General features: G+C 39.0%; 1 protein-coding gene across 5 annotated transcripts in view; it reads right to left on the reverse strand.

The window, feature by feature from the left end:
• Nucleotides 1–13,785, reverse strand: part of l3mbtl1b (L3MBTL histone methyl-lysine binding protein 1b) — a 16,970-nt gene extending 3,185 nt beyond the window's left edge. Inside the window, exons 1-21 of one of the 5 annotated variants that reach the window (XM_041794407.1) lie at nucleotides 13,673–13,785; nucleotides 11,419–11,553; nucleotides 9,755–9,950; nucleotides 9,417–9,633; nucleotides 9,203–9,332; nucleotides 8,889–8,940; nucleotides 8,433–8,527; nucleotides 8,218–8,322; nucleotides 7,988–8,123; nucleotides 7,815–7,906; nucleotides 7,568–7,719; nucleotides 6,535–6,638; nucleotides 6,015–6,100; nucleotides 5,817–5,927; nucleotides 5,608–5,722; nucleotides 5,273–5,390; nucleotides 3,487–3,681; nucleotides 3,238–3,339; nucleotides 3,089–3,153; nucleotides 2,830–3,002; nucleotides 2,529–2,591 (exon numbers count right to left, since the gene is read on the reverse strand). In XM_041794407.1, the coding sequence (XP_041650341.1) occupies nucleotides 2,529–2,591; nucleotides 2,830–3,002; nucleotides 3,089–3,153; nucleotides 3,238–3,339; nucleotides 3,487–3,681; nucleotides 5,273–5,390; nucleotides 5,608–5,722; nucleotides 5,817–5,927; nucleotides 6,015–6,100; nucleotides 6,535–6,638; nucleotides 7,568–7,719; nucleotides 7,815–7,906; nucleotides 7,988–8,123; nucleotides 8,218–8,322; nucleotides 8,433–8,527; nucleotides 8,889–8,940; nucleotides 9,203–9,332; nucleotides 9,417–9,633; nucleotides 9,755–9,950; nucleotides 11,419–11,529 (2,418 nt within the window). In that variant the 5' untranslated portion in view covers nucleotides 11,530–11,553; nucleotides 13,673–13,785. The other 4 variants (XM_041794408.1, XM_041794409.1, XM_041794404.1 and 1 more) reach the window with 4 other exon arrangements.
• Nucleotides 13,786–13,885: the final 100 nt, after the last annotated feature.

Raw genomic sequence — 13,885 nt, forward strand, 5'->3', positions numbered from 1 at the left:
TATTGTTGTGACATAGATGAAGATCAGAACACATTTTATGACCAACTTATGCAGAAATCCAAGAAATCCCAAAGGGCTCACATACTTTTTCTTGCAACTGTGTATTTTAAATTTTAAGTTCATGACAGTCTTCCGTAAGCTAGAGTACTAGGATAAGCAACACAAGGACGAGATCTGCATGTTGAAAAGTGCTCTTTCAACTGTACACTTGTGCTTGAAAACTAGCACTTGAAAGTATGCATCTTTGCACTTTGAAGTATTCACTTGAAAACACCTGCACTTGTAAGAGTAAACTTAGAATTGTACACTGGAGTACTTGTTAGTATGTACTTAAAATTGTGCACTTGTAAAAGTCAACTCAAAAACTTTGTGGACTTTACAGTATCTGTAAAGCACTTCTGCACAATGAACATGTACTTGTTGACATAAATGTTGGTCAATTTGACTTGTCAGGAAAGAAGCACACTAGAGATTTTTTAGTGATGTATTATTTAAAAAAATTCAGAGTAAATTAAATCTATAAAAATCACACAAAGCAGCACAGAAAACAAACCATGAAGTCTAAATTATTGAAACAGATGCTTTTCTCCATAAGATTTCAGACTGATAGCACTAAAGTAGCAACAGAAATACTTAAATATTGAACTGATTGAGTCAGTGCTTATATAATGCATTCAACTGTGTGTGTACCTTATGTATCTACTCAGAAGCATTAGCACCCATGCACTACACTAAAAACAGATAAGTGGGATCTTCTCTATATATTCATATTACACAATATATGGCTTGCACCCCACTGTTTTCAAAAAAACATTTTCCTGTACCTAAACTGGAAATGGATCAAAAGAAAAATGTAAGCCTTAAGGAATTACGGAGTGAGCGCTTTGATGAGATACTCAAGAAATTTAACTATTTCACAGTAAGCCCTGGCTTGTGATGGTGTCTCATATTCAAAAACAGACTGATATATAATTGATATTGGCTGAACACTTGTAAAAGTTAATAAAGATTATCACAGTGGTTTTAGCCCTGAAACATTAGAATAACTGATTGATTTAAAGACTTTGGTAACCCAAATCCACAAAAACCTGACTATGATCAAATGAACAAACTATTAGCTATCTTAAAATATTAGGACTGAACTTTAACTGTTTTCTTAAATATGAGTTATATTTTTAAAATATTTCTGAAACTAAGTGTTACATGGACAGGCTTGGTTCAAAGATTTATAAAGAAATAAATCTCTTCCAAATCATAAAACACACACAAGTCCGGTACACAGGTGCAACAAAACTACTCTGCAGAGTGTGCCTCTCTTAGTGTAAGCTTACCTCATCATGTATCACATTTAGCAAGTGCACAACATCCTGCAGTGCTTTCTCTTATCGTATCTTATCTATGTGATCTCTTTCATCCTCTGTTCTGTATTGCTTTATGTGTGTGAGCATGTGTCTGCATACATGTACTGTATGTCTGCACTCTCCACTTCAGACTGTCACTCTTTGCAAACTGCGGTGGATTTGTAGAAACAGTGGGCCGTGTTTTGGTAAATCCTCGGAGTCATGCAAAAGCAGGCTGCACTCATAGTCCTCAAAACTGGCTCACTAGTTACAAACTACAAACAGCTTTACCTTTCTTCCCCAATTCCTGCTTGCAGAATCTCAGGCTCATCAGGTCATCTTATTCAGGGTGCAGATGCCAATATATGTTTATAACACTATGTAAACTGTTCATCTTTAAAGCAACTGCTCATGAAGAACAGTACCTTACTGCTGCTGCATCAGTGAGCTGTTAGGTCTTACCGTAAACACATGAGATGTGGTGCAACTGAATTGTGAGTAAAACTATCTAAGTGCTAGAAGAGAAAGAGAAGGGTGAGCTACTCCACTCTATGTTTTAAGAGGGGGGAGGGAGGAGGTGTCTGTGGATATGAAAAATCAAATGACAAAACTGGACACCTAAACAAGGGAACCTAAAAGGCATTGACTGCATATTTGGGTCATTACGGTAAAATCACAACTCAGTGTTCAATGACCATCTGTCAATAAAAATGTGAGCTGACATGTTCATACAATCTGGATAGTTGGTTTAAAGTACCAACTAAGCGTTTTTTGTTTTTTGTTTTTTTTTTAGATTTTCTCTTAATTATGTTTGAAACTAGGAGGGGAATGCTGGCATAAAGCAAAAACAAAAAGGAAAATCATACCAGGCTCTGACAAATCCATATTTCATCTTTTTTATCTTGGGAAAAAAAATCAGTCCTTAGTTGAATCTGAGCACTAACAACCAAATTCAGTCCAAGGATTCAGAAAGAGCTTGTTATTACCAGTATTTTTCTATTGCCAGTTTTTGGTCTCCAAGTTTAATTTTCTAGTATCAATCTTTTTTTCCCAAATCCATTATTTTGTCTGTTTTTGTTCTTATTTTCATGTACATTTTTCTGTTCAGTTCAGTTGATTTCACAAAATGATTGACCTGACTGTCTTTAACAGACAGGAACAAATCATCACAAGCACAAAGGAACTTACCTCTGTTTTAAATGTAGCAGCATGTTCTTTACATCCTGGCAATCCTTTGACAAAACCAGCAACCTGATGAATAATAAGGAACATTGAGCAAAATGCTACAAACACAGGACTTTGTAATCAATAACTGTTCATCTACTATTTAAAGTATCTTGTAAGCCTTAACTGCTACTCAGTTGTGAAGTGGTCCTGAAGAACAACCATAAACCTTTCCTTTAATACATAAAAACAACTGGCAGTGTTAATGTTAGATGAGTGTATGAGGAGTATGTGTCTTCTTTTCATGTGTGTGAGCATGTCTGACCTCCTCGGCGCTCCAAGTGGCCACTCTCTTGGCAGTCAGCCCCAGGACCTCAGGCAGCAGCTGGCAGTGTTTGTCCCAGCAGAGAGCCACTCGGTGAGGGGGGGAGGCGGAGATGCCGGGGGAGAATACGGACTCATGGAGGGCCTGCTGGAGAGAGATGGCGTCTGGAGTGGCTGAGGAGAGGGAGGGGAAGGACTAAGTAAGAGTGAATCAATGATTTATGTGTTTTTACAAAGTTTCATTATAAATTTACACTTACTTTTACTATCACCGATCTCCTCTTTCACATAGTGCATTTTCAGATATTTAGGAACTGGAGCAGTCCTGTAAAAATAAATAAATAGACTGAAGTTACTTTCTGTAACTGGAGATCATCTTCTGTGCTGCTTGGTTTGACCGTTTCTTTACCGTTTAGGCCTTGTTCCATTGTGGCTTTGCTCGCTGGCTCCACCTGCTGGCTCTTGCTGGCTATTGCGTCCAGAACGTTCAGCTTCAACTGTCACTGGTTTCCTAGCAACACAGATAACTGCTCTCAGGTATGTGTCAGTGGATAGAGTTGCATGCAAAACAGTGGCAAGAGTTCTCATGGGACTGCTTTGAAAGTGTGTTGATGCTTAGTTCTTGAAGTGACAGCCATGTGTTTGTTCAGGAGCCAACCTGTTCTGAGTGTCATCAGCCCCCTCTGGCTGCTCTGGATTTAAGGAGGTTGGTGTCGTAGCTATTGTTTGAGAATCAGGGCGTCGACCCCGAGGATGAGGTCCACTGATGGCAGGAGGTCGTTCCCCGCTGAGGCGATCTGGCAGCAGACCCTCTTTGTTCAGGTTCATCTCTGAGTATGGACAGCTCACCTGGCTACAGACATAAAGATGTGCAAACTTAACACAATTATAAAAGAACAAACAACTTGGACCACAAATGCTCTTTTTTTACTTCAGTTCTTCTTAGTTTAACAGGTTACAATTAATAGGAGGAAAAGCAAATCAAGAAATCACCCTAAAGACTCAGAACTCCCACACAAACACAAGCAACACATTTAGTCTGCCGGCAGCCCACATGGGCATAAATGACATTTTAAAAACACTGAGACTGTTGCTTCTCTCATGTAATTATAAAATACAAGGTCCCTAAACATTGATAAAAAATGAGATGAGATTAAATAATGCATGCATTGCTTAATAAACAGTGACATGATGCACCAAAGATGGAGAAGAAACTACAGATGTTGAAAGGTGAGACCATTTTTCAGACAGCATTTAGGTAAGAATAGAGCACAGTATATAATCGTTACTGCATCAAATTTTTTCAGTCTAAATTAAAAAGAGTTAAATACGAAGTACATGAATTCTGCTATCAAGGGGATCTCTATCAAAACAATAAAAGATGACTGGTAGAAAAGCACTGCTTAATTTGGCCCACCTACATTGCTTAGTTTTTGTCTTCAAAAATAATCTACAGATGCATAATACTGGATTTTTGTCAACATCTGATATGCCAATATTACTGATATCCATACCAATATATATACACAACTTCTTTATCATAAAAACAGTAAATCTTTCCTGTAGTAGGTTTAATCTTTAATTAAAATAAATTCAGATTAAAAAAAAGCAGGTTTGTAGGGTGATTCACCAAGATATTCCTGACAAAGTGCTTGAAACGGCACAATCAAATCATATCCCTCTCACAAAGTTACACTAGCTGTAGTTCAGACCCCAGACTTCAATCCTTGGAAAACATGTATAAGTTAAAAGAATAAGGATGAAAAAAAAACAACTTCAGCTGAGGAAGGTCCATTAATTCTGCTTTAAACTGCACAAACTTATTCATAAATTCTGATGATAATTATGGTCCGTATATGGGCTATAAATACAGGCAGAAATTTTATACCTGCTGATACAATAATGAAGTATTTGTTCTTACTGGTGATATAGATTTTATGCCGAATATACTGTGCATCATTATCTATTCTGTAAATACTGCACCCCTTAAGTTGTGTTGACTAAACAGCAAACCACTGCTTTTGTTTCAGGGATGAATTTAACAAAATAAGGCAGAAACGCTGTTATAAGTGGCATTCCAGGTTTATGCTGCAAGCTATCCGCAGTGCATTCTGGGATTGCTTGCAGCATTTTCTACTAGGCAACAATAAAAATTTCATGTTTGTCCTGGCACCAGTCATGATGGCTGACATGACAAGACAGATGTGACGGCTATAAAAGTAAAGAACTTCTCTGGCTTTGGAAACTGTTATAAATACATATATATGTATGTAATACACACGGGTATATGACATAGGAAAATTCTACATATTGTACCTCTAAAGTAAAATGAAAGAATAAAAGCACACATTTAAATATTAACTATAAAGTAAGAAACTGTTAAAACCCATCTACAGTATGTTGCTAATTAAATAATAAACAAAGAGACTGTGAAGACACAAAACCTGTTGGGTGCTACTAACGTGTAGTGCGTCCCATAGCGAGGTCCTCTAATATGACCAACCCCATTACATCCCGGGGTAGGACATCCTTGTCCTGGGGCGGTCAATAATTCACTGGAGCCTGAAAAACAAACACAAGAGGGTGGTGAATAAAATATGTAAAAATCTCTAAGACTATTTCCATTTTGATTTCATTATAGATTCCCCACCACCTCCTGAAGTTAAATGAATGCAGAGGCAAACTGCTGATTCATCTGTTGGAATTATAGTTTTCTCTGGAGAAACTTAAACTGGCCTCCCTGAATTTCTAACAAATATGCCATAAAGGAGAGTCTCACTGTTAGGATATTGTAGCGGGTGTCCGGTTTTCTGACACCAGCCGACGGGGTGCAGATCAGGGCAGTCAGTCTCTACCCAGTAGTCATACTCTGAACTCCAGCCATCAAAATGAATCTGGATAAGAAAAGAGAGGAAACCCAAAAGAAATTAGACCAAAGCTGAGTACAGACAACATTAAAACACATCTTTACACGACGATGTCTAGTACTTTTAGTCTGTGGTCCTCTGTGTCCACTATTGTTGCAACGCGGATGAGCATGGGGTTCCTCTTATCTACAGCCTCCACCTTCATACCAAACTGGAAGCCATGAGGAGGTCGCTACAAACGAACAAACAAATAATTAAAACATAACACCATATCTGGACGAACCCTCAATATGTCAGAAATGTGATTGTGTATTTGTACCGGCTTGAAAGCTCGAGCTGGAGCAGCCTGTGTGCCTGTCTCTTCCAGGTATTTCTCCCAGGAGAAACTTTTGGGTTGTTTATATTCTGAGGAGAACAAATAAACACTCATTAGATCCATCATCCACTACAGAGAGTTTGTACTTTAACAGAGAGCTTCAGTATTTTTATCTAGACCCTGTGGATGAAAAAATTAGCATTGATCTGGGAATGACTGAAGCATGCATTTTATTATTTATGTACTTAGAAAAAAGCTTAAATACACCTGACAATAGATGTAAGTCATACCTTCTCACAATAACATCACTCTAAACTTCACAAAATATGTGTATATTACTTTTAATGCAAAAACTGTAAACTGATTTAACACTGTAGACAGTATATAGTATAAAGTGTAAGCTGATGGAAGTCAACAATTTTATAATGTTCTAAAATAATCTTAATTTTTATTAGTTAAAATTTCTGATGTTAGATTCAGCATTATATGGAACCTACAAGATATGAAAGTAGTTTATACTGACCCACGTGTGTCTTGGTCTGTGTCTTACCAGCTGGGGTGGTCAGAGTTAACTCAGCATCTTCACAGTACCCCACAGGGTGGATGTATGGGCTGCTAGCATCACACCTTGACCAAAACAACAATAACCAGTATAACAGCCACATAATAACAGCATTCAAGACCTTCCAAAACAAATTAATGAACTAACTTTTGGGAACTTTTTGCTGATCAAACTCTATTATTAAACATTTTTGACGGATTTAAAGCAACACTGTCAAATTTTCTTACAGTCCCGTCCTTCTTGTACTCTCTTAAATTTAAGTCCCTGTAAAGTAACAAATCATTTTAGGTTTGTTGTATGACAAGCCAATGTGTTATAAACCACCAGGCAAATTTTCACTCATGACAAACATCTCTAAGTTTGTTAAAAAAGCTTTAAAATGAGACAGTAAAATCTGCTCTGGGATGGTGTGGGCGTATCAGTTGAATGAGCTGAAGCCATGCCCAAGAAATACGGTCCTCCCAAAAAACAAAAAAAAAAAAAAAATAGCTGAGCTATATTATATTATATATATATATATATATATATATATATATATATATATATATATATATATATATATATATGTACTGAAATGAACTGCTCAATGATTTTTATATCGTTGCAGCATTATAGGGGTTGTATCTCCAAAGAGACTGGTGATGTCATGGGCTCCTATTTTTGCCCTGCCCAAATAAAACCATGCCAGGAAAGAGGTGAACAACTTTCTATTTTTCTAAATCAAAAATTCAGTCACACATAGATCTCAGTGTTTCCACATGTGTACAGCAACCTTATTCAAACATATCTAGTGTCTTAAGATACAAATTTTGGATGTCACTTTACAGGGACTTTAACATTACTTAGGTCTGTACATAAAGAACAGAGCTTGGGCTTGATGTAGTATGATATTTAACTACCATGAATTTCACTCAAAACAAAAGTATTTGTGTGATTGGGCAGGGAAGGATCTTTAATATGCCAGAAGTTCTTTCAGTGTTAAACCAGCTCTCACCAGTAATCATACGTGTCATCCCAGTTGTCAAAATGAATGAGCAATCGATTGTCCACAACAGCAGCGATAGTAGCTACACAGATCAGCGACGGGTTCTTCCTGTCGACCGCCTCTAGCTTCATCCCTGCTCTAAATCCAGATGGCGTTACAGACTAGGACAAAAAAGTCATCACAATCAGCACCTCCAAACCATAATGTAAAGATAATCTGGTGGCTTTTGAGTGCACAGATTATGATTAACATTCACCGTGTTGAGGCTCTTGAAAAGGTGTTTTGGGGCCAGCTGACCCCTGCAGTTCTTTACATACATGCTCCAATTAAACTCTCCATCTTTGCAGCCTGAGAGATGAAAAGTACTCCATTAGATTGTTTTTTTAATCATGGCAAGATCTGTGAGTGTCTAAATGTTTATGTTTTTACCTTTAGGCAACAATAATTTGTGTCCATTCTTCTCACACCAACCGGCGGGTTTCATATCCCATGAGTCTGCATTTGCCCAGAAGTCGTAACACTCTGGGTAACCATCAAAGTGAAGTCTTACCCTGTAGCCTTGGATCTGAGAAACAAGGGGGTAGTGCACACGTATTAATCAAGTTGTAGTTACAGAGATATATTGTCTTTTACTAAAGTTAAACAATCAGAGGCTCTACCTCAGCAACAGTGAGCACACAGAAAAGAGACGGGTGAGCTGGGTCCAGCCCCTCCAACTTCATTCCCACCTTAAAGCTGTTCCTACTTTGAGGAAACGACTGGTGCTGTGTGAAAATTGACATCACAACAGAGTCAGGACTGAGGACAAGTAAACAAAACCATCTGTTTTAGCTCAAACAACCTTGAATTGGCATGTGATCACTGAGAAAAATACCTCTTTGAATAGTTTAACAGGAGCGGCGATCGCCCTCTCTTCTTCCAAGTATGCAGGCCAACTCCATGCACGTTTCTTATTAGTTGGGGCAGTTGCTGAAAAAATACACAAGTCTTACACATTGCATTTTGTGTACAAAATGATCCATCAGACAATCTTTATCCTTATTTATTCTTCTAGGATGAGCTCAATTTGTGACATTTTCTTTAAACATGATATGAGGGACCATTTAAGAAAATTATTAGCAGTACAAATATTTTTATCCATTACTCTATGTGAAAATGAGACTCTATATCAATGAAACCTAATAAACATAAATATACGGCACCACATTAACTGACAGCTTTTATACAACTTCATCTAAGGTATATAATGTCATCAACAGTTTTTTTAACAGGTCCTTTAGTGTTTTTAAGATTTCAGCTCTAGGAGCAACAATGACAGCCCTCAACATACCCAGTTTAGCAATTTTGGCACCTCTTCTACCTTTGGTAGACTTTATTTTTTCCTATGAAAGGAAAACAGTATGTTAATAATCAGGGAGACATTTTCTATCTCTAAATAGCTGATGAGTTTTTTTTTTTTTTCAATTGAAAGCATAAAACAAACAAGAAAAACATTCATAACTGAATATCTTTTTTTTTTTGATAGGACTAATTAAGTCAAACATTGTTTTAATACAGGGCAAGGCCGTTGCTATAAAAACAGCATTAAACACTTCAGTGAGCAGCATGTCTGAAAGAGAAGAACAACTAAGGTTTTCTCCTTACCTCTAGTTCTTCTTGATTATCTTCCTCTTCATCACCTGAATCCATGTAAATCTTCCTCTTTTTGCGCACACGTTTGCCCAGCCTCTCACCCTCTACTGCTTGATTTTCTCTTGCCTCCCCTGGAGATGATCTGCGGGAAAAGGAAAATTTATTCGTGATCAAACAAGAAAAAAATGTTATGAACAAAGAGAGAATATAGTTTGTGAGCTTATACCTGCCGCTGGAGGGCTGAGCACAAATGGAGCTGCAGAATTTGCCCTGAAAGAGGGCATCATGGGAAACGCTGCCACCACATGCCCGACACCTTGCCATCTCTCCATTAGGGCCCATGTCTGCTGCATTAGAGCCAACTTCAACACTGGGACCAACCTCTACACTAGGGCCCTCCATACTGGGGCCCTCTTCTAAAGACAGAAGCACAGGACGGGGGGCTGAAGGACAAAAAAACAGAATGAGGAGCTGAAACTCTTTGTTTTTGAAAACAGAAAAATGAGTGAAGAAATTATTTCTTTGTAATAACACTGCTGCGAGGGACAATTTGTGCTGTCATACCTTTAACTTGTGATGAACCTGGCTGAATCTGATTAGCTAGCAGTGTGGCTGTGCCAGTCTGTGATTGGCTCTCTGGAGGAGGGGTGGGAGTTTGAGACTGTGCTGGGTCCAAAGTCTCAGAGTTAGGCTGTGCCTCCTGGCCTTTGACCTCTACATCTGTGACAATCTCAAGGGTCCCAAACTCTGTCATGCGGAACTGGAAGACAGAGAAAAAGCGATGTGTTTACTGTGGTCTCTTCAAGAAAGCGATGGAGCAAAGATGATGCTCTGCTTTGACTCTGATTCAATGCATCTCCAAATAATCGCAGTGATAGTAGGGCGGAACAATTTGGGGAAAATGCATTTAGGCGTGTGAACATGGTCAAGACGACTTGCTGAAGTTCAAACTGAGCATCATAATGGAAAAGAAAGGGGATTTAAGTGACTTTGAATGTGACATGGTTGTTGGTGCTACACGGGCTGGTCTGAGTATTTCAGAAACTGCTGATCTGCTGGGATTTTCACTCACAACCATCTCGAGGGATTAACAGAGAATGGTCTGAAATAAGGAAAATATCTAGTGAGCAGAAGTTGTGTGGATGAAAATGCCTTGTTGACATCAGAGGAGAATGGGCAGACTGGTTTGAGATGGCAGAAAGGCAACAGTAACTCAGATAACCGCTTGTTACAACCAAGGTATGCAGAATACCATCTCTGCACACACAACACATGGATGGGCTTCAGCAGCAAAAGACCAAATCAGGTGTCACTCCTGTCAGCTAAGAACAGGACACTGAGGCAACAACTCACACAGGCTCACCAAAATTACATAATAGATGATTGGAAAAACACTGCCTGGTCTGATGAGTCTTGACTTCAGCTGAACCAATCAGATGGTAGGGTCAGAAGTTGGCATAAAAAACATGAAAACAATAGTTCAGGCTGCTGGTGGTGGTGTAATGGTGAGGGGGACATTTTCTTGGCACACTTTGGGCCCCTTAGTACCAATTGAGCATCAATTTAAATACCACAGCCTAGTAGCCTACCTTAGTATTGTTATTGACCATCCCTTTATGACCACAGTCTAACCATCTTCTGATGGCTACTTCCAACAGTATACTGCACCATGTCATAAAGCTCAGATCATCTCAAACTGGTTTCTTGAACATGACAGTGAGTTCACTGTAATCCTCAGTCACAAGGTCTCAACCCAATAGATCATCTTTGGGATGTGGTGGGCATGCAATTCACATCATGGATGAGCAGCCGACAAATCTTCAGCAACTGCATGCTATCAGGTAAATATGGACCAGAATCTCTGAGGAATGTGTCAACACCTTGTTGAAACTATGCCATGAAGAATTAAGGCAGTTCTGAAGGCAAAAGGGAGGCCAACCCAGTTCTAGCAAGGTGTAACTAATAAACTGGCCAGTAAGTGTAGTCAAGAACCATATTATATGAGATCAATTCTTCTAAAATAATCGTTCGCAGTACATGAGATTTGAACATAGCCTTACATCCCACTGTCCCACAGCAGTTTTATGTTTTGACATTGTGATTCATCATCTTTGCTAGTTGTAAAGTTAACAGAAGTAACAACCCCTGCTTCTATGTGTCTCTGTGTGATTTCAAACATAAACGTTAACAAGGATAACCCTAGGAAGTCACACTAACATCTCCTTTACCCTGATGTCACTGCCTGGCAGTGTGGCAATTCCATCCTTCCAGTCCAGAGCACCCATCATATCAAACTCGGCACCCTGGGAGGGGCCGTCACTTGGTGGAGTGTCAGTCATTCCCACTCCTCTGATATCCCCAACCTGAAAAACATAAATACAGTCACACCAAAGGATTATCAAAGACTTACAATTGACAGAAATATGATTTATGGAATTATTCTCTGTCAAGTGTGTAAACTATACATCAATATCACCGTTTATCATCCCCTCTCTCACTACAAAGTGCTCCCAGCGACAAATGCAGTCTGTACCTGCACTTGTAAACAGTACTTCCTAACATCACCGCCGGGTGGCGACTGTGTCCTGGCTCGCAGGATACACCATGCACTTCGGTTTCAGCCAAAACACTCAGATATATTATTGTTTTGCTGATCAACAAACAGAGAAACGTGTACACAGACAGTCATATTAGGCTAAACCTTTATCATTATTAATGAGAAACAAGGGGGCTGATGTCTAAACTTTAAGTTTAGACAACAAGTTCATCTTTTCCTTGTTTTAACAGTATCTCTTCAAACCTATTGTTTGTCTCGTTGTAAATAAGTGAGAGCGTAATTTGTTAATCTACTGCACAGTGAACACGGTTTTCTGCACTGACTGGCAAAAGTTAATAGCGCTTTAATCCGTCAAATATTACGATATAACGTTTTAGTCTTGACGCATGTTCAACACTGAATTAAGGTGATATTTTCTGATTACATGTCAGGCATAACTATATGAAAAGTAAAGAACAGTTCAAGCTTATATATGTTGATTAAGTTTGACTTTGCACTCAGCGCCACAGTTTTATTCAAGCCATAAATAAAGTGTATGTAAGAGCGCCCATGATTAGCATTCGTCTTATACAAAATGGCGGAGCATAGGAAGAGGCCACCAACACGTTTAAACTATGTAAATTACTCAAGTTAACCATTTAAACAAATCATGCAAAGCCGCCACACGTCGAACAAAAGCAAACGCGTGCTGTATAATTTCCTGACTTGGTGTTTTCCTTCACTCGGGTTATTTTCTTCACTTTCCCCTTGTCACGGAATGTCAGCCCAGGTTGCTAGCTAGCGCTGACATGAAGCTAACAGTCTGCTAGCTCCACTCCGTTTAAGTGAACTGAGAATTGCTAGACGGCTAGCTGTAGCATTGTGACTGGATGCAGCCAGCTAAGGACAATCTGTAATAAATAAGTTTCCCGGTTAATAGCAATGGGAAAAACGCATATCGCAAAACGTCAATATTTCGTACAATATATCGCACACTGGCAATAACACTGCCCTACTATTGCGAGCTTCAACATTGTTGCTTGATTAATTTCTTCAATAGAAACTTGAAAAAACGATTTATTCTCGCCGTTTTAAATCTGAGAGGAAATAATGTTAACTAGCGCTAATCAAAATAGCGAATGCTGGTTTCTCAAAATGCACCAGTGTTAATTGCAATAAATGAGTATAAACATCCGTATTGTTTAAAAATGTGGAACTCACCTCGTTTCTGTTTTAACTCTTATTTAGAGCTGGATAGAAGGATGCGCATGCGTGCAAGATGCGCTGCCTGACAACTTTGGGTCTCGGAAAAGTTAAGTTTACTATCGGTTAGTCATTACCAGTCCTATTTGTACGAATAACACGCCCAAAACTCAGTTCCATGCCTCTATACCGAATACTTCCAATGGGCTGGAGCTCTTACCCCCCTTTTGCTCGCAACAACCTCAAAAGTATGCCCCCAAGAAGTACGAACGTGTATCAATGGAGCGCAGAGACCGCAGTGTCTTCCATTATGACCGTTGAGGAGCGGTTGGTTCCCCTCTGGACGTTTATTCCTCACTTTCTAACCGTAGACGATTGTAAAAGCCCATTCGTTCGTTTGTAATGCGAGCAGTGTGTACACGGCAATGCTAACTGTAGGATTAAATGCTAAGGCCTGTAAAATTTCTGAAGTGCTATTTTCAACCAAAACGCCACGAAAACGTTGTAATGCACAGTATCCTCATCTGCTATTGCTTTCAAAACACGTATACAGCCTGTCGGCAGTTGCGTTTCAGGTGGGCTATGTCAGCCAAGAAACGTTGAATTAAGTCGAACAAGTTGTCTGCATAAATTTAGTTTACCACAAATAAACTCGTCGTCGAGGTAAAATGCATGATAGTTTATACTATATCTGAAAGTAAGCATCTTACAAGCCACTATGTGGCTGTGTGGCATGGTCTTACTTGAGAGCAATGGTAGAAGGTAGATAATGTGACAGCTAATCAGCACATTTAATTCAATCGTGAGATTAGCTACCATGCGCCGTCATTCATTGTCTGGGGTCTTTCAATTGATTATAGACTATTTAGCGGGTTGTTAGTGCTCCAAATACGCTTGTTATTCAAATTATAACCAGCTACCCTGCAGTATGCAATCCCTCCCACATTGGGCGGTTG

Source organism: Cheilinus undulatus, linkage group 8 (genome assembly GCF_018320785.1).
Source record: "Cheilinus undulatus linkage group 8, ASM1832078v1, whole genome shotgun sequence".
NCBI classification, from domain to species: Eukaryota; Metazoa; Chordata; class Actinopteri; order Labriformes; family Labridae; genus Cheilinus; species Cheilinus undulatus.